This window comes from Mirounga leonina, unplaced genomic scaffold (genome assembly GCF_011800145.1).
Source record: "Mirounga leonina isolate KUSES-001 unplaced genomic scaffold, KU_Mleo_1.0 Mir_165, whole genome shotgun sequence".
NCBI lineage: Eukaryota > Metazoa > Chordata > Mammalia > Carnivora > Phocidae > Mirounga > Mirounga leonina.
The window spans coordinates 73,566,279-73,587,620 of record NW_023270415.1 but is presented as its reverse complement, the minus strand read 5'-3'; the positions used below and the strand labels follow the sequence as shown (position 1 = coordinate 73,587,620).

Genomic DNA, 21,342 nt, shown 5'->3' with positions numbered 1-21,342 from the left:
CCAGCCCCAGCCCCAGCTCCAGCCCCAGCAGGAGCACCAGCACCAGCACCAGCCCCAGTTCCAGCTCCAGCCCCAGGACCAGGCCCACTCTTAGCTCCAGCCCCAGTACCAACCCCAGCCCCAGGCCCAGCACCAGTCCCAGCACCAGCACCAGGCCCAGCCCTAGCCCCAGAACAAGCACCAGCACCAGCACCACCACCAACAGCAGTACCAGCTCCATTCCCAGGCCCAGGCCCAGCCCCAGCTCCTGCTCCAGCCCCACCCCCAGCACCAGCCAGAACTGGTGGTTAAGCTTCAAGTCCACTCTGCCTGGGTGTTCCACAGACATTTCAAATTCAACATGTCGCCAAACAAGCTCCTCAACACTTCTTCCAATGCTGTACCTCACCATGCCTTGCTATCTCTTTAATGGCAAAGTTGAATGACATCCTAACCTCTCCACTCACCTCTCAGCAGCCTCCAAATCCTACCAGCAAGCCCTCATTCCCACGCCTTGGGCCTGACCCCTCCTCACTGCCTCGACTTCCTTGGGCCCCCAGCTCTGGACTAGCCACTGGCAAGGCCCCCCACCCTGGTCCTCACCAGACTGTTCTCCAGCTGCAGGGGTGGAGGATGGACAGTCACTGAACAGGTGTTCTGAGGTCAAGACCATGGGCGGCTACTGAAGACCACCTAGCCCTGGGGGTCGAGGGGGTGGGAGGGGATTACTAATAACGGGACTTAGATTTCAGGCAAAGATGATGTGAGAAGGTGTGCAGGTATTTACTGGAAAAGGAGACATGACAGGAGGAACTCCCCCACCCAAGCCCCCTGACACAGGCCAAGTGACATCCCTCACCATGGGGAGCCAGCAGCCCCCCTTCCTCATCCCCAGGGATCCGTTCCAAGACCCCCAGGGGATGGCTGAACCTGCAGATAGCACCAAACCTTCTATGCACGGTGTTTCCCCCTATACTTACACACACCTGTGATAAAGTTTGGTTTCCAAATTAGGCACAGGAAGAGATTAACAACTAACAATAAAACAGAACAGTCGCAGCAATAGCCTATAATAAAAATGTGGGAATGTGGTCTGTCTCTCAAAATATCTAACCATGCTGTGCTCACCCTGCTCGTGAGGATGTGGGTGACAAATGCCGATGGGATGGGGTGGAGTGAGGGGGCGACGCACTGTGACCCGGTGTGAGGCTACTACTGCCCATCTGACACTGGTCAGGAGGAGGGTCGTGTCTTCTGGAAACATGGCTGACCGGCCCACCGGAGCTGAACCCCGAGAGTGAAGGCTGGATGAGGGGCCAGCGCGAGGCCCAGCAGCGGGTCATGCTGAGTCACTGCTGCTGGCCCGGCCACCGCCCCGCTCCACTGGGTCTGGTACAACCCTGGGGGCAGCGGGGTGCACATGGGGAGCACGGGAGAGCTGCTTCTCTCCAGCGGGTAGCAGAGCGCGGAGCTGGGGCCGGCGCCAAGCTCTTCGCCCTTCTCACCGTGACTCAGCTGCCCCCACTGTGCCGGCCACGAGCTCCCCAGCGGGGACACGCGGACCTCTGCAGTGACACCTGCTCAGCTCCTAACCTACCCGCGCCTGGCTCACAACTGGGACGCTCAGGCAGACCCCAAATGTGACCTCAGAACCCTCCTTGCAGCTCCTTCCTCCCCTGATACGAGGGTACTTCCCGAAGATGTGGGGGAACGGAAAGTAACAGGAATAAAGAGGAGGAAATAGCTGGAAAGCCAGCATCCTCTCCAGCTGGAGCCCGAGACCTGACCTTGACTCCCTACCTGCTTGTCCCCACCGACCTTTGTCCCACGTTCTTCTTAAGCTCTTCTTTCCAGCTTATCTGTCATCTAAGGCAGAAGACCCCAAGATAGGAACAGAATCAACTCCTGGAGCAGTAAAGACTGCGCAGACCACCCAGGCCAGTTTGAGCTCAACCCCCCACTCACGCCTGTGCAGGAGGACTCCGGAGTGACCCTGGAGTGACCTATAGTTACAACTACCTCATTATAATGCTAAAATCCCCGCCCGTGGAGGAGTACAAGCCTCGTTAACATAACATGCAATGTGTGAGCAGGCATGTTTCCTTAAGGTGCATGCACGACCTTATGCCCACCACTACATACAATGAGGAGGCTCCCCTAGCTAAATAATCACCCTAACCCTAAATAAAAGGAACCCATTCCCCCTTGCTGGGGAAGTCACAGCTTTAGAGGTTATTCCCCGTGATCTCCTTATTTGCTGGAAATAGTTTCCTTTGTGTGACAACTCTACCTGGCGTCCTCTCTACCTGTAACTCACACCAAGGAGCAAACTCACATTAGTTTAGTTACAACGTCAGATGTCCCTGTTTCTGACACCCATCAGCTGCCGCCCACCACAGAGACTCACTTCCCAGCCTCTCCCCTAAGCCAGCCTGCCGCCATGTTGCTGGGTACCATGCCACAGCCTGGGACAGCTTCTCCCCACCTCCCCCATACCCAGTGACTCAGAGTCATAGCCCTCCTGCTTAGGTTGCAGAGAAATCACCAGAATTCCTGAAAAACATTTTCACAGTAATTGCTCTATTCCAGCAAGCCTTGCAGGAAAAAAAAAAACTGTCTCTAGCTCCATCCAAGCTAGCAAGGGCCAGCTCGGGACCCTAGAATTCGGTCTTGGCCAAACTGTGAGGAGGCTCCCCATGCCCCCTGCCAGGATGGGGACAGAATGGTCATGTGGGGAGTGGGAGTTTCACCCTGGCTGGGCAGTAATGAACCCCCTCCCTCTGTGGGGTCAGTGGTTCTGCACTGATGCTTCTGGTCCTATCTTCTCACATGGGTCTAGATTCTCTGTAAGCATCCTATACAGTGGCCCATTCAAGCGATGCTTCTCCCTCACTCTTACTATGGGGTCTCCATTTGTGGCTCTAAGATGGAACTTGTCAATTGTCCCGTGATCTTAGTCTTTGGAGAAATCCAACAAGAGCGCCAAGATCTGAGTACAGCCTGGTCCAATCTTTTCAAGTCTGTTCCAATTGGGTAACAGTTAAGATCCTTTGCTTTCTCTAGTGCCTCTTTTCAAAGCAACCGCATCTCTCATGGGGCTCCTCTTCCTGCCTCATCAGCCTGCTCTGGCCTTCCAAGATCCATGGTCCGTTTGAAATCAGGCCAGTACGCCTTCTAAGAGCTCAGCCTTTCTCCCACACCATATTTTCTTGTTCTCCTATCTTCTAAAGTTTGTTTTCAATCCCCCAATGCTCCTGTGCTGATTTTATCGAAGCATACTTTTTTAATGACTGCATTTCCTCCCTGATTTCCTGGGCAAGCCTGACTCCTAGAGACAGTATTTCAAGGATGGAACTCTAAATTGCCTGTGGGTTTGTAATAATTTCGCTGAATTCTTTTCTCAAACTACAAAGATAGCATATTATAATTATCTTCTCACATTCTTTTCTCTTCCACTTTTTAAAATTTATAATAGGCCTTACAATTTTAGATTTACAGAAAAACTGAGCACAGAAAGTTCCCATATGCCTTCCTTCACACAGGTTCCCCCGTTACTAACATCTTGCATTAGTGTGGTGCATTTGTCACAATTACTGGAGCAGTATTTATACATTAACTAAGTCCATAGTTTGCATTAAGTTTCATTCTTTGTGTCTTAACTTTTTTTTTTTACTTATTTTGAAATAATTTTTTAACTTACCCAGAGCTTGAAATAGTGGTACAGTTCCCTTTAATCGATTTCACTGAATGTTAACATCTTACACAATCATATTGCAATTACGAAACCAAGAAACTGTCATCGATATAAAACTATTAACTACAGACTTCGATGAATTTCACCAGCTTTTCACTAATATCCTTTTTTTTGTTCTAGGATCCAACCCAGGATCTTACATTCCATGTACTTATAAAGCCTTCTTAGTCTCCTCCTCAGAAAATATTAAGGAATATACAAAAATTCTAGGACTAATAAGTGAGTTTAACAATGTCATGAAGATACTAAAAAATCAATTGTACTTATAATCTAGTAATTAAATATCTGAAAATGAAATTGAAAAAAAAAACAATTCCATTTACAATATTAAGAATTAAATATTTAGAAATAAATCCAACAAACAGTACAAAATCTAAACACTGAAAACTACAAAACATTGCTGAGGAAACAGTACAGAAATCCTGAACCAAAGCAGAAATAACACCATGCTCTTGGATCGAAACGCTCAATGTTAAGGCGGTAACTGATCTGTAGATTCAGTGCAATTCCTGTCAAAATCCCAGCATGTTTTTAAAAACTTAAATAAATAAATAAATAAAAATCCTGAATTCATAAGAGCAGAGAGTAGAATAGTGGCTGCCAGGAGCTGGGGGAAGTGGTGAGATGTTCAAAGGGTACACATTGTAGGTAGAAGTTCTGACAATTTAACGTACAGTGTACTGATTGAAATTAACCTACTGCATTGCATACTTGGAAGTTTAGAGGATAGATCTTAAATGTTACAACCACACACACAAAAATGGTAATTATGTGAGGGGATGAAGGCATGAACTAACCTTCTTGTGGCAGGCATGCGTGTATCAAACCAACATGTACACCTCACATGTGTTATCAATCAATAATGTCTCCATAAACTTGGGGGGAAAAAGCCCCCCAAAAAATAATGGTTGAAAATCTGATCCTAAAATTTTTGTCAAGAATAGTTAAGAAAGAACATAATTAGAGGAATTACACTGCCTGATTCCAAACCTTACTATAAAGTTGTAATAATCAAGACCGCTTGGTGTTGCTTAAAGATAGACACATAGATCAATGGGAAGAGAAAGAGTACAGGTATAAATCTACATGATTGTGGTCAACTGATTTTTGACAAAGGCACCTAGGTAATTCAAGGGAAAATAATATTTTCAACAAATGGTGCTGGAGCAGTTGGATACCTACCTGCAAAATTAAAACGAGATAGCGCTGTACACCTATTAGAACAGCTAAAATACCAAACACTGGCAAGACCAAATGCTGGCAAGAATGGGGAGCAACAAGGGCACCTGGGTGGCTCAGATGGTTAAGCGTCTGCCTTCGGTTCAGGTCATGATCTCAGGGTCCTGGGATCGAGCCCCGCATCGGGCTCCCTGCTCCTTGGGAGCCGGCTTCTCCCTCTGCCTCTCTCGCTCTCTCATGAATAAAAAAAAAAAAAAAAAAAAATCTTAAAAAAAAAAAAAAAGAATGGGGAGCAACAAGCTCTCATCCATTCAATTGCCCATAACTTTTTTTTTTTTTAAAGATTTTATTTATTTATTTGAGAGAGAGAATGAGATAGAGAGAGCATGAGAGGGAGGAGGGTCAGAGGGAGAAGCAGACTCCCTGCCGAGCAGAGAGCCCAATGCGGGACTCGATCCCGGGACTGCAGGACCATGACCTGAGCCGAAGGCAGTCGCTTAACCAACTGAGCCACCCAGGCGCCCTGCCCATAACTTTTTAGGTCTATTTCTGGATTCTCTATTCTGTACCATCAATCTGTATCTCTCTTTGCCATCTCTACACCGTCTTAATGACTGTAGCTTTATAATAAGCCCCCTAAACAGAAATTGTCCTTTGTTCTTTCTTTTCAAAATTGCTTAGGCTGTTCTAGGTCCTTCGCATTTCCCTATGAATTCTAAATTCTACAATCAGCTTGCTAATTGCTGTCTCAAAAAGTCTGTGGGGATTTTACTCGGAATTGCATTGTATCTATCGGTCAGTTCTGGGAAAACTAACCCTTAACAATATTGCATCGCCCAATCCATGATCTTGGTGTATTTTTCTATTTGTTTATCTCATCTTTATTCTAGGCATTGTTTTGTACTTTTCTGTGTACAGGTTCTGCATATGTTTTCAGATTTACCCCTGAGTATTCACATTTTTGATGCTGCTGAAAATGGTATTTTAAAAAATCCCATTTCCAATAGTTTGTTGCTAATGTGTAGAAATACTAGTTCTAGTAGCATTTTGGCAGATTCCTTAGACTATTTCATATACATGGTTCGCGGAAATGTTTCTTTCTTCCTTTCCAAGTAGTGAGCCTTTTACTTTTCTTCCTTTGTTGCTCAGTGACATATTGCACTAGCAGGACCTCCAGAACAATGTTGGATAGAAGTGGTGATAGTGGACATTCTGGCCTTCTTCCTTATCTTAGGGAAGAAAGTATTCATTTATCATTACTTTAAGGGTAAGTTTCTCGGTCATTGCCTTTTATATTAATGCAAATTCCTGTCCATTCCTTCTCTGAGTTTTCAACCATGAATTCTGAAACATAAAATGCTTTTTCTTATTGAAATGAACATATTTTTATTTTGATGACATATTACATTTTTTAGTATTAACCAAATTTGTATTCCTGTGGAACACTCAACTTGATCTTGATATATTATCCTTACAATGGATAACCGGATTCATGTTGCTAGTATTTTGCTGAGGTCTTCTGTGTCTATTCAAGAGGACCATGTATTGGTCTGTAATTTCCTTTTCTTGTGGTGTCTTTTCCTGGCCTGGCATGAGGTCAAAGTTGGGTCTCCAAAAGTGTTCCTTTCTCCTCTATTTTCTGTCAGTGCTTGTGCAACATTGAGATTTCTTCCTTAAATGTTTCATACAATTCACACTCAGGCCTGGAGTCTTGAGGGAACATTTTTAATTACAAATTCAATTTGTTTATTTTTGAGTCACTTTCAGTAATCTGTCTTTTCAGGAATTCTTCCTCTTCATGTAAGCGGTCAAATTTTATTGGCATATAATTTTTCATAATATCTTTAAAAATTGTTTGTTGGACACATGGTAATGTTCCCTCTTCCATTCTAATTTTTAATCAGTCTATGTAGGAGTTAACCAATTTTATTGGTTTGCTCAAAGAATCATTTTGGTTTATATGGTTTCCCTATTGCTTGCACATTTAGTAGGTCATTAATTTCAGCACATATTGTTCCCTTCCTTTTCTATTTTAGTTTTAATTTGCTTGTTTTTCTAGTTTTTAAATCTTAGATCAGTGATTTTGCACCATTAATTTCCAGTTTTTTAAACTGAGGTATAATTGACAAATATTAGTTGCAGATATACGTGATTTGATATCTGTATATATATCTGTATATATTGTGAAATGATCATAGTAAGTCTAGTTAAAATCTGAGTACCTTTCTAATATAAGCATTTCAATCTATAAATTTCCCTCTAATATTGCTTCAGCTGCAGCCCACATATTAGCATGTTGTTTTTATTTTCATTCAATTAAAAATGTCTTCTGATTCCACTTGTGACTTTTCTCTTTGACTCATGGTTATTTTACAAGTATGTTAATAATTTCCAATCATCTGGGGGGGGGTTTCCAGATATCCAATACAGATTTCCAGTTTAATTCCATTGTCATCAGAGAACATATTATTATTTCAATTATTTTAAATGTATTGAGACCTGTTTTATAACCTAGTATACTGTCCATCTTTCTGCGTATTCCATATGCACTTGAAAAGGAAATTTCTGTTCTCATGTTGTTGGGTGGAATGTTGTGTGTCAATTAGGTCAAACTGAATGTTCACATTTTTTCATGTTCTATATCCTGATTTTCTACTTGTTCTATCAACTATTGTTATAGGAAGGTTGAAATCCTGAATTCTAATTGCAGATTTTCCCATCTCCTATTCAGTAATATTACTGTTTGCTACATGTATTTTGATATTCTAGTAAAAAGCCTATAAATACATTTTCTTAATTGTAATTTTTTTGTGGACAAAAGAGAGACTGATAGAGACCTGTAAGTATAAAGGCAGGCAACATTCTATTGGAAAGTGAAATGGAAAGGCAAAAAAGAGAATGTAAAAATACGTAAAAGTTCCCAACTTCAGGAAAAAGCTTGCTCCTGTATTTTGAAAATAGACGTTAAGTAGCAAAAACAACTGATTCTATTACATACATTTAAAAATAGCAGGTTGATTTTAATATGCCAATATTTACAAACTGGAAGTCACACCTTCTGCAATTGTTTAAATTTATGATGAACAGTTTCAAATGGCAAAATCAAAGCTCCACGGCCCACAGCAGGGTCCTCAGCCGTGCGTAACTATATTGGCCTTGTCCTCCCCTCCCCCACTCTTTCATCTTCCTCACTCCAGCTTCCTTGGATGATCTCTTAAACACAGTAAACATACTTAAGTTTTGTCTTCAGATCCACTTTTAGGGGTACCCAATGATACAGGTACCAGGAGCAGATAATTTTCCAAAATTCCTATACAGAGGTCAAAAAACACTCAAAGACCATTTTTTTGGTTAATGCACATATTCTATTTCCCCCAAGCCCCACTACCTACAAATCTAATTATCTTTCCATTCTTTTGCCTCTCTGGCTCCTTGTACTCTTCGATATCACCCATCTCTGAAAAATATGTTTTTTATGTTTCTATTAGCCTATAGACTACGACCTGATTAGTTCTATATCCAGCCACATAACCTGATGGCTGGCAAATGGATGACACTCTATGTGACCACTGCATTTAATTTTCAACTTCACAATTTAATCAGAGCTTCTAGGTACTTTGCTTCATTTAACTCTCAACACGGTTCTGTTAGGGATCATTCACATTTGATAGATGAGGAAACCCGAGCTCAGAGAGATCACTGCTGGTAATCTGCCAGCGTGAAAACGTGAGTGGCAGAATTGCAAAGCTCATGCCTGCCCCACTAAGTGCCAGGTGCAGTGTTCCCTGATGTCGCTCCTCGTTATTCCTGCTGAGGAGGAGCGACACGAGGGAACGCTGCATGCGGGAACAATGCAGGGTACGAGAGGAGCCCTTGGATATGGAAGAGAAATTGAAGCTTGAATAACTGCCCAGGTTTGTAGAGACACAACAAAGGAGAATCTTCCAGAAGAGGGAAATGTTAAGGAGGCAAGACATGGAAACAAGCATAGGCCATCTAACAGTGAGGCTGTACTTAAATGAATTTGAGATCCGGATGACACAAAACTGATTTGAAACAGGGAGTCACCAGTGGTTTCAGAGAAGACAACTGAACTGACAACAGTTGAAATGCACCTCTGCTAGGAAGAGACCAGGACCACAGCGTTCGCATCTTGAACCCGCCACTTAAGTCTTACTGAGGACATGTTTCTAAATGTCTCTATACTTTCAGCTTCCCCGTCTTGAAAATGATCTTGTCTGACCAACTATCCGCACCAGCATCCAACGGGGTTCTGCAGGTAACGTACGATACTGGCACAAAGCAGGTGCTCAGGAAGCGTGAATCTTCTAGCCCGGCAAGTGACCGTTTTCATGAACTACAAGGAGGGTTAAAATTTCAGGAGGCCAGTATTAACACCTCCACAACATGATGTGATAAAAACTAGAGATGGCAAAGGGGGAAAGCAGCATGTTTTGAGCAGCCAGCTCAATGGGACAGATACGGGGAGACTATGAGTTACAAGCTGGGGCTCTCAGCGTAATGTCACAGCAGAGAGAGTGAAGGTGGAGGAGGTCAAGGTGACTGGAGGGGATATAGGGTGCTTTGTTTTAAACATGTGGAATAAGTGAGGGGAAATAAGTCAGTGAAAATAAGAGTGCTAGGAAATTATGAGAGTAACTGAATTCCTTTAAGGAAAGAGTGCATTGCCCTTAAGTTTGAGAAAAGTTAGTCAGTAGGACCACGCACAGGTATGAGGAAATACAAATTACATTTATCAGTACCATTCTAAGGATCCCTCCCACCGGTGCTCATTTGGTTCTGTCTGGGTAGCAATGAAAAGTTATCTTTTCAAGAAACACCCTCTCTAGTTTATTGCTTATACTTAACATATATTTGTTCAGAAAGATTAAGTGGAAAGAAAACTCATCCGAAACCTCTCACAATGGACTTACTTCTCAAAAACCAATTTATACTTTTAAACCGGGAAAGGCTCAGCTTACTTCAACCAAGTGTATATGTTGATATACTCTAAATTAAATGGGTATGTACATAAAAGTAATCTGACATAGATTTACTTTAAAAATCTAAATTAAAAAATTTAGGCTTTCAATTCATATACATAAAAGCGGAGCAAAAATTTAGTAATCTAAGTATTAATGGAACTTCTCATTTGCTGGCTGCTAACCAATAAACTGATCTGATTATAAGGTACTACAAGAACAATGCACATCAATCTAACTGTGGTCACCAGGGACCGAGAAGATGAGTATTACTAGGTACAAAGGGTCTTCTGTGTATGTGACAAGAATCTAGGCAACTCCACAATTCATAGGTTAGGGATGCTATTTGCTCCACTCTGAAGAAAAAAAAAAAAAAAGATACAAATTCAATGTCTGGAATTTAACCACAACAGGGAAAAGATTAGAGCCATTATTTTTTTAACACAAATGAAAGATAATATAGACATCAGGAAGTTTACGCCACACATGGAATATAGGCACTATTTTTTTTTTTTACTTTAATATACAAATTAAAGCAAGTACCCCAGTCACCTCTACTAAAGCTTTTCATTTGCCAGTAAGATCTCTGATAAAGTTAACGTATAATAAGTAAATACACAGGACCATATCTTATGTTTGTTGATCTTTGGCACATTTGTCAAGTTGGAAAATGTCAAAAGGCAATAAAAATTTCTAATGATGGTTTTGCACATTCTTTTAATCGTCTTCACATCAAAATATAAGGCCGCAAAAAGGCAAGCTGAAATATTAGGATATGTGGAATAGTTTTAATAAAGAGTTTTACATAGAGTACCTTACATATAGAACAGTGTGTTTGCAAATTTAAATAATATCTGAATGTACAGTGGCATGTATTCTTATCAAAGATAAATTCAAGTTTACTGTGTATCAGTTCTAAAATGCATTTACACAGATCGCTAGAACTGATAAACAGAATGAGGCATAAAATATTCAAGTGTTATATCATCAAATAGCCTCCTCTGAACAGTCTTTTTCCCCTTTTTAAAAAAGTTTCAAAACCTGTACATACATTTTTAATTTTTAAAAACTGTCTGTTAAAAGGTAACATTTCATGTTAACCACCAACTCTTATAGTCTATAGTAATAAAACTAGATATGTGCAGATATAAATATGTGTAGGATATGTACATATGTACGTTGAGTGTTTGTTTCAAACAAGCACACACGCTTACGCATACCTGCGTATGGAGCATGGCGGCGGCACGCAACTCACAAGAGCACTGGCAGACAGGAGGACCTGGGCCCGAAATCCAGCAAGAGCTAACTCAGCAACTTAGTTGCCTTTGGTTTCAGAAATCTGTCCATTTGTGATCAAAGCTAAAAGTTTTGAGTGCGCATGTATTTTTTAAAAATAAAATTCATCTTCAGAAATGAAGCTTTTCCAGTATTCCACTACCAGCAGTTAAAAAATCCACAGCCACAAATCATTTTGATATTTCTGTCACTCCTCATCCCAGCTGAGGTTATTTACAATTTTTATCTGAAGGCAAACACCAAGCATACTCAGGATCAAACTGTACGCTGACGCCTGAGTCCTGAATTCAACTATATATAGGACATTGACAGTCCACATGACACATCCCTGTTTCTGATGGGCTGACGGCATCCGCAAGACCTGGGGGCGGAACTCCCATGACATTTAACATTCTCTCTCCAGCAGTGTCATCGTCATTTGGCACACTGACCCTTCTGCAAGCCATTCTGTTTGTAATGAGCTTAATGCCTGCAAGAAATTCCAATTATTTGGCATTTTTAAAAATATATAATCATAATGAAGTCAGAATTCCACAATTGTTTTTCCTCACAAGTGAGGCTTCCACTGTCAGTTTTCTGATTAAGAACATTCATCACCTAAGATACAGCTCATGATCCCATGAAAGTTTAAATACTTATCTAAACTTCGGTGCAGCTGGATCAACTGCAGTGAAGACAGTTCGTATAGCAACCTTACAGAACTCTCCAGAATTTCCTTGCCTCTACAATTTTGCTTTTGGCCAAATGCTGGCTTATTACATGGATCTTTCTACTAAAAATTATATAAACACACCATATTTCTTTCTACACGTATCTCGAGCTTCATGTAAAGCAACTATTGAAAAACCCTGCCAACTCAATTTCCTTGGTATAAATTATATTCAACTTCATTGATCCCTGGCATATAACACATTATCATGTAGCTTGCTCATAATCTTTTTCTAATATTAGCTTCCTTGAGAAAGGTCGTTCTTCATTTTCCTTTCCAAGGTGCCATCCTATTGATGTCACACATCAGTAAATGACCAAACATCACTACGCTTTTTTAACTATCCACTCAGCAGTCATGTGGATAATAAAAATTATCAACTGAGGAGACCCACATTCTTTTCCTTAGGTTTTCACTGTTGTCATACAGAGCAAAGAGTTGCTATTTGTTGTACTTTGCCCATGTCAATCAGGAGCTGTTTGAGATGGCGTTTAAGTTGCGGCAGTCTTGCGAGAGGGTCAGGCGGCTCCAGCTCGCCTGTGAAATCGAGCCAGCTTTCCAGAACTGAAAGAGAGAACAGAACAAACAAACTGAAATGGCAACTGGAAGAAGTCATAACATGGCATAACTGGAAGGCTGGACAAGGATGGAGACAGAGATCATGTTCCTTCTTCTAGAAGGCCATAAATATACTCAAGCCATTTCGGAGAGGCTTTAGCATCCTTTCTATTATATCTTATCCCACAAGAGCTCCAGTCCTTCTTGGTAACTTCTGTTCTTATTTTAGGTACTTTTTCCCTTTGCAGGCATAAACTAATTTCATTTTGAATATCTTCTTCTACTCTCTTCTGGAATAGGGAACAGTTTCCTGTGCCTGCTGAAGCTGTCTATTATTTTAGACTTAAATCATCTCTACTTCATTTTAAATAAAACTTAGCTATTCTAACCATTCTTTTTTTAAATCAGGAAGTTCTTTTTAACAAAGGAAAGGAGGTGGCAATTTCTTAGTTTCCTTTTCAGTCCCACTATTTTATCATTACTTTAAAAAAAATGTAAGCATGTTAGAAGTCTAGGCAGAATGCAATTAGTTACTCCACACTTTTTATTAATAATAAGGGATAGTGTCAAGTTGCATTTTTTTCCCATCAAAAATCTACTCAAAACATTAAAGTAACAAAAAGCTAGCTTAAACTAAATGGAAGATGCTTTTGAAATCGGTTTCCATTTCCTCTTTTCTCAGGGAAAAACAAAGCAGCAGGAGCTCTAACTTACTGTGGGGTGAAATTAAAAAAAAGGGGGGGAATACAATTTTATGTATGAGGTTAGGAAAAAACCCCACTGGATTAGGAATCAGGTAATCTTACTCTATTTTCTCAACTATAAAATGGGGATAATCTTTCCTGTCCACTCCTCAGGGCCCTGTATGATAAAATGAAAAATATCAAAGAAAACCATTTGAAAATGTATGTGCAAACTTAAGGTTTATCTACTTGAGCTTGTGGGAGTTTCTTCTTGTTGTTAATTTCACTTCCTACTGACCACCGTGAGAGCAAAGATACAAAATGTTTCCCCCCATGTTTTAGATATGCTTAAGGCCCTTACACTGACTTCCAAAGAAAACGAAGTTCAATGAAACTAATGAAGATTCCATATGCGCTCTATATTGCACCCAGCAGATGGGCAGTATTTAATAAATATCCACCTTTAAGAAAAATGAGATAATATCCAGTCATATTGTTTCCAGCCTAAAAGACCCCAAACACCAGCTTTATTAAATGCGACGTGAAGGAACAAGATGCTCTATCAGCACGGACAGCATCTACAGTTCTCATCCCATAATTTAAAACACTTTACAGAACGTCTTCGTAACAACAATAAACACACTTTACATGCTATAATCACTGTATTTTAGTTCTTTCTTAAAATTACCATCAACTTCTTTTTCTATTAGGTCCATCCTGCTGGTAACTTCATTCTGCACATTCTCTATGTGTGTAAGGAGATTGAGCTGCCACTGAAGATGTGAGTCTCCTGGGTCTTCAGTGCCCTTTTTATCATTATAAATAAATACCGTATTCCTTTCAGCTGGATTCTTCTCCAAAGAACCATTGGAAAAAAACAAAATGGGTGAAATGTAATGTCATAACGGGAAAGATACATGAAACACCTCATTACCACAATGATCAGTGAAATCCAATTGGACTCTTAGAATATTTTAAAGGAAGTGCTAGCACATAATTAAATTATATCTGATGGTCCTTAAAAGAGCAGATATGCTTGCCATGTCACTCCACAAAGCCTAGCATGGAGCTCCACAGCGTGGAGAGCATCCAACAAGACATGCTAAAGAAATAAGCTGCTAATTATACTCTGTAACGAGAAAGCCCAGCTCATTTAGACTAACCCCCTCTATAAATGAATCTAAACTAATGACATAAGTGGAGTGAAGGCAGAAAGCAATGATGGAAAAATCATGGAAGTTGACAAAGGCCAGTTTAATTAACTGCAGACTGTAATTAACTCTTACAGGTAAATCAGTGAGGCAAGAGAAAGATAAAAATCTTTTAAAAACTTAAAAAGTACAAAACGCTTTACACATACACAAAAAATCTGAATTCAGATTCACCAGAAAGAATTCATTTCATAAAAGGGATGTTAATTTGACTAAATCATTTGCCACAAATATCATGAACTACAGACTTCCCAAATTTATTTGTTTACAGTGAATTCCTTGATAAAACAGGCCCGAAAAATAAAGAACTAATTTTAAAGTGGCATTGTTAGTTGAAAATCAATGAAAAATGAAGAAACAATATTTCTTAGACAATCTCTATGAACAGGAAAAAAGTTTATAGAAATCCAACGTACAAAGAGCCGTAAGAATTCAGTGTATCACATAATGGAATTGATATGCATAAACAAGTATGCTAAAATTTTAAAAAGAAAGACTGGAATGCCACCTTTTATCTGAAACACATATTGTATTAATATATACATACCCACACACACTTACACATTCTCACACATAGACATCTTCATTTGGAAAAAAATGTGGCTCATAGTTTTCGGAGGTATCTAAGTGCGCTTATAAAACTAAAACCTTGGTTGGGGCAAAAGTTTACTGAATTACTACAAAGGGGATAATTCAGTGTCCAAATGGCCAGTGTTTTCTAATAGAGAAAGCAAAAACTGTCTTTACCCAACAAGATATTTGTGAACTTGGAAATATAAACATAATTTTACTGGGAATTCAGTATGTTTTATTTCATAAAATTTTCCTATGGTCTATCATATTTTCCAAGCCAAAACAAATGAACTAGTTATACCTTTTCAGGCGTTCCATCTTCTTTCACTGAGTATTGTGAACGTTTTTTATCTTTTGTGTGGAATTCTTGTTCTTCTTCAAAACTACTAACATCATCATCATCTGAGCTCCCAGGGTCTGCGAGAGCTTTGCAGTCCTGACCAAAATTTTGTGGCTTTTGGTAACTGTGCTCACTTGTTATATAAGTTCCTTCCATTTTTAGGGGCCAACGAGGTGGTTCTTTATGGTTCTGCACGTGGTATTTCCTTTCCTCTACATTAACTGTGTCTTGCACTGCTACTTTTTTCTCCACCCCAGCAATTCCTTGATCTTGGTCTTTTCGCTTCCCAGAACAAGCCCAGAGATGAAGGTCAGGATGACGTTTATTCCTTAAAGCAAAGTTGGAGAAAGAGCAATTCAGGGAAAAAAGAAAACAAGTTTAGTGCCATAATAAATTTCAGAAAGTAAAATGATACAGATAACCCCTGGTTGTCCGTGCCTTCTGTTCAGTGAGTGTGCTGACTCAGGCAGACTGATCCCCACTTCTCTGCTGAAGACCTAGACTCACCAAGAGAGCCAGGCTAGAAGGAGGGCAGGGGCTCAAGACAAAGGCAGAGGTATTCTTTAGGTAACTTGCCCCAGAATTTAAACCGAAGTTTGAATTCTCACAATTTTATAGAAATAATACTCGGGTAGAAAAGCAATGATGAGAGGCCCCTAGATGGCTCAGTGGGTTAAGCATCTGCCTTGGGCTCAGGTCATGATCTCAGGTTCCTGCTCAGCAGGGAGTCTATCTCTCCTTCTCCCTCAGCAACCTCCACCTCAGCTTGTGCTCTCTCTTTCTCTCTTAAATAAAATCTTAAAAAAAAAAAAAAAAAAAAAAGGCAGGGACGCCTAGGTAGCTCAGTCGTTAGGTGTCTGCCCTTGGCTCGGGTCGTGATCCCAGGGTCCTGAGATCGAGCCCCACATCAGGCTCCTGCTCCGTGGAAGGCCTGCTTCTCCCTCTCCCACTCCCCCTGCTTGTGTTTCTGCTCTCGCTCTCTGTCAAATAAATAAATAAAATCTTAAAAAAAAAAGGCAATGATAAATGTAATTATCTTGATAGTTCACATCATTTGTTAGATGCACTTCTTTTCCTGCTGACTTCTCACCGTATTTTTTTAAATTGTACAAAACAAAAAACTTATATGAGCATATTTTAAAACCCTCATTCAATCAAAAAGTGATACTTGCTCATGACAAAAAATTCAGGCAATAAATGCATACAAAGTAAAAACCTCCCTACCATGGCAATCATAAAAAACTAAGGTATAATCTTTCAGACATTTTCTACACATATAAAATTATTTTTTAAATGGATAAGCATGTATTTTCTCTTTTTATACAAATGGGGCCCTCAGTTTGCCTTCTTGATAGATAACATACATGGGCATCTTGTGCCCTCAGTACACAGATGTTTCCCTCACTTTTACTCTAGTAGCTGAACAGTATTCATGTACAACAGTCTGGGATCACCAGCCCACTCCCACCTACAGATACGTGTGCGTGTTCATGTGATCTCTGCACACGAGTGGGGATATTTCAGTCAGATACGGAGCTGCTGGAAAACTGGTACACATTTTAAATGGGACAGGTACTGTCCAAGCGCCCTCCAAAGAGGTTGCACTGATTACGCCCTCACCCACAGTCTATGATAATGCCCTTTTATCGCCGTCCTTGCTAAATAGTGTGTGATATTGCACAGCTAATTCTAGTCATTAAAATTCTGCAGTGAGTGAAACCAGAATTCTTTCATCAGAATTGATAAGAAAGGGAAATACTCAGGAGGCATAAACCTTTCAGAAAGCTCAATAATGTTTGTGAATTAATTATTTCCAGGTTAGATAAACACCCAGGGGTCAAATTAGTTTTCTTCTAATAATAACCAAGTATTGTTCTGAAATTATAAATTTTATCTTTTGGACATCTAATGTCAGAAAATACTAAAATTCTTTCACAGTAAAGGCATAGCAGAAAGCTAGTTTTGTAGTCTGTCCAATGGACCAAGTCCTGCTCTGTCACTGAGCTTGATCAAGTAATTCTCTCTCTTTGACTACCCATCTACCAAATGAGAAGAGATCTATTTTTTCAGGCTTATTTTAAGGATTAAGTGAAATCTGATACTAAAGCACTAACTTCTGGCATGAAGTAGACTTCCTTTTTAATAAGTTAGCTCTTTCCTCAAGTTTTAACATTTGCATGCCCATTTTATAAAGAAATTCATATTCAGATTTATGACATTCAACAGAAGCAAATTACATCCAAGAGTCACTGAGTACTTATCGCTACACTAGGCACTGGGAACAAAATGATGAATAAGACATAAGCCCTACCTGAAAGGAACTCATGGTTCAGTAAGGGGAGATGGACATGAGACAACAAAGTGCACCAAAGTGTCAACATCAGTGCAAAAGGAGTTTGCCAAGAAGGGTGTGTGATCAGCCCTGGTCAGGCAAGTATCATGAAAAGGCATCTGCTAAAAAGACTAGTGATAGAAGGCTGTTCTAAGTGTGAGTAAAGGCTTGTAACTACGATAAAGCAGGCTTCACTCAGGGATTATGGTTTGGTAGAGTTGCGACGTTTGGGGAAAACAACTGGGAGAGGAAAGTAATGGCAACAAAACAATAGAATATATAGCAGGGAAGAACTCAGAGCGCATGCTGCAGAGCCAGGAATACACTGTGGGATATGAAGCTGAAAAAGAGACAAGCTCCTATTCATCTTTTTTTTTAAAGATTTTATTTATATATTTGAGAGAGAGTGAGAGCAGGGGGGAGGGGCAGAGGGAGAAAGAGAAGCAGACTCCCCACTGAGTAGTGAGCCAGACATGGCGATTGATCCCAGGGATCCTGGGATCATGACCTAAACCAAAGGTAAACACTTAACTGCCTGAGCCATCCAGGTGCCCCAAGCTCCTATTTATCTTTTACTAAAATCATACTGGCAACAAGAAGAAGGATGAACTCAAAGAGTACAAGACTGGAGCCACAGAGAACTAAAAAGGTGTGGCAATGGTTCATGTGAAAAGAACAGCCTGGGCTGGGACAGTATGAGGAAGAGAGACAGAAAAGCACAGAACAGTGTTAAGGAATTACAGTGGAGAGGTGTCTTGGCACACCAGGCTGAGGTGAAAGCTGGACAGACAAGGACAGAAAAAGGGGAAAGGGCAAGTTTCTGGCCCAGGCAAGTGAGTCAAAATGAAGACAATCTTGTGAAGAACCAGTGAATCATCCTGTTTTATATAAAATATTTTTTTAGGAGAAGAATTCTAGCCAGGGATTAGGAAGAACTGAAAACATGGGCTTCCAGAACACTCAAGACATGTTAACTTAGGGAGGCTCAGGTTGGGTTTTTTGTTTGTTTTCTTAAGGGAAAAGAGTCTGGGATGACTAAAACCCATTCGGTGCACAGCAGAGGGATGGATGCTATGACCTGCTCCCTTCAGAGTCCATCTTAAGGTAATTAAAAATACACTATTAAATCTGCTTCATCTGGACACTATTCCGGCACAAAATACCAGTTCACCAAGCAACTGTACTTAATTTTGTGCATACAGCAAGCACACAAAACAGCTGGGCAGGGACTAACATTTGTTGGAATAGCAGAGGTGGTAGTAACCTTCAACCATACTTATTCATTCCAGGACAACAGGCAGGAAGCAGCTATTCATCCAAAAAGTTTATTAATCCTGCCTATTTTTAAAAGTTAAAATGTATTCAAATATCTCTTCTGCCTTCCAAACTGCTCATCTGAACCTTCAAAAGGCTGCCTGATTACTGTGAATTAAAGCGCACGCCACCCGTGACCCTGAGGCTCCTCACTTACTTCAGTATGCCGATCTTCAGCTGGAGCCCGTGCAGGACTTCTGTGACACCACAGACATCAGCAAGCAGGTGGTGTGTGGAAACTATCTTTTTGGCATTGAGATGAGAGTAATTTTCTTTTAAAAACGATAACCCACACATTCTCCCATTATCCAACCAATCCTTATCATACCGGTATTTTGCACTCCACCTCTGACCTGTAGATGAAGGTGACATTAAAAGGACAAAGGATTCCACTTATTCAGATTTCCTTCCACTGCCATCTTATTGACACTATTCAGTAAGCAAGGTGAGCTCTGGTACTAAGAACACACTCAAAAGAAGAGCAAGACGGCGTTCTGAGGAGCTGCTGCTGGGAGAGCCCCTCCAACCTCGGGGTCTCCGGCCTGCTATGGAGAACACACTCCATTAAGATGTGCTCGGGGCAGAGAACACCTGCAGAGGAACCTTGAGTGCACGGCTTTGCATTTCTGATGTGTCTGTCATCTGTCCTGTAGAAAGGCTGAGAGGGCTGGACAGAAACTAGACGGGGTACCTGTTCTCTCACAAACATTTGTTTTGAACTGGACGAAATAGAGTTCTACTTAGGCGAATAAGGACCCCTCTTCAGGATCTCACAGGGTCCTATATAATCCTACCAATGTCAATACTATGTCTATTAAATTAGTTGCTTATGTGTCTGTGACCCCTACTATACTGAGACAGTGGAAGGCATGCTTAGAATCAATCATCCTACCTCTTACCAGCATTTGGCAAACAGAAGGCATCTACTAAAGGCTGCTGAATGAATAAACAAATGTCTACATTCATATGGGTCTGAATCATTCTGCTTCCTAATGTTACTTTTTTTTTTAAGTTAGACAAGAGGAGAACCTGACAGGCTTTTATTTGAGAATATCTAGTTATTTTCTACCTGGGTAGCTGGAAGTGTATACAATATGCAAAACCTTGCTACTCAAAGAGCCTCCGGCATGGAGGAAGGCACTGGACAGGGAGTCAAAAGGGACACGTTTTCATCTCAGTTCTGTCATGTCTACTATTATCCTTGTGCACAAGGCATGAAACCCTCCGTGCTCCAGTTGTCTCATCGGTAACATAAAGGGACAGACCGTGATCATCGGAGATCCCATCTAGCTAAAATGAGCTGGATATGCAACATAGTCAGGAACTTTCTTAAAACCACATCATGAGAGGCGCCTGGGTGGCTCAGTCATTAAGTGTCTGCCTTCGGCTCAGGTCATGATCCCAGGGTCCTGGGATTGAGCCCTGCATTGGGCTCCCCGATCAGCCAGAAGCCTGCTTCTCCCTCTCCCACTCCCCCTGCTTGTGTTCCTTCTCTCGCTGTGTCTCTCTCCATCAAATAAATAAATAAATAAATAAATAAATAAATAAATAAATAAATAAATAAATAAAAACAAAAAAAACAACCAGGAGTTACATTCAGAATACAGTTCCATTCAAATAGCCACACATAAACCTATTTAGAAATCAACACACAGGGACACACTACGGGGCCAATTCTTCTCCAGGAAAAAGACATATGTAACTCTGTCCTTCCAGTAATGTAGTAGTTACATTAATGAAATGAGGCTAATGTTCTGGCCTAGGTAATTAACACGGAAAATAAAGCTGTAACAAACAATGACAACTATTATAAAATGTCAACACGGAGAAAGAATTTAACCGGTGAAGTAACGGTATCCTACACAGCGGGTACACTACGGAATTGGTACCCAGATCTTCAGGGGCCCGGCCGATAGCACGGGGAGGAGGCTTACCAGGCGGGTCCCTGCAGATGTAGCAGATGTACTGCTCGGGGATGCTCTCCTCCAGCAGCCCCATGCACACGCTGTGCTGCCAGCAGAGACACTCTTCACACTGCCAGAGAACACAGGGGTGCTTACAGTCACAGGTCTGCTCTCCAGACATGACCACAAAACCCCTGCCTTTCAGTTAGCCGTGGCCGTCTCCTGCTGCCACCCACAGCTCCGTTCTTATTCCACACAACGACGCAAGTGCCGATATATGATGAATTTTATATTTGAAAGAGCCGGCTACTTCAAGAACTTCCTCTTGGTACAGCTATTAAAATGTGCCTCTATAGATCACTTAAATCACACCCACACACACACACACACACAAAACTATTGCTCTCATTTATTTCCCACTAAATTTTAGGCAACTACATCCTTAAAACAGCTTATGGAAGTATGGACATTTTTTTAAAAAAAAGACACGTTCATAGGAGTGCCTGTAGCAGTGACTTCTTAAAGTAT

At 40.9% G+C, this 21,342-nt stretch overlaps 2 protein-coding genes across 5 annotated transcripts in view; both read right to left on the bottom strand.

Annotated features, from left to right (window-relative positions):
* The window catches only part of TG (thyroglobulin), a 244,568-nt gene extending 242,752 nt beyond the window's left edge, over positions 1-1,816 (bottom strand). The window contains exon 1 of the mRNA XM_035011980.1: positions 1,780-1,816. The gene's annotated coding sequence lies outside the window, so the exon portion shown is untranslated. The remainder of the gene's footprint in view (positions 1-1,779) is intronic.
* Positions 1,817-7,910: 6,094 nt separating this feature from the next.
* Positions 7,911-21,342, bottom strand: part of PHF20L1 (PHD finger protein 20 like 1) — an 82,352-nt gene continuing 68,920 nt past the window's right edge. For 3 of the 4 annotated variants that reach the window (XM_035011974.1, XM_035011977.1, XM_035011975.1), the window contains 5 exons: positions 20,845-20,944; positions 19,068-19,263; positions 15,226-15,592; positions 13,829-13,991; positions 7,912-12,463 (listed from right to left, as the gene is read on the bottom strand). In XM_035011974.1, the coding sequence (XP_034867865.1) occupies positions 12,321-12,463; positions 13,829-13,991; positions 15,226-15,592; positions 19,068-19,263; positions 20,845-20,944 (969 nt within the window). In that variant the 3' untranslated portion in view covers positions 7,912-12,320. Of the gene's footprint in view, positions 12,464-13,828; positions 13,992-15,225; positions 15,593-19,067; positions 19,264-20,844; positions 20,945-21,342 lie in introns of all 4 variants that reach the window. The other variant, XM_035011976.1, reaches the window with a different exon arrangement.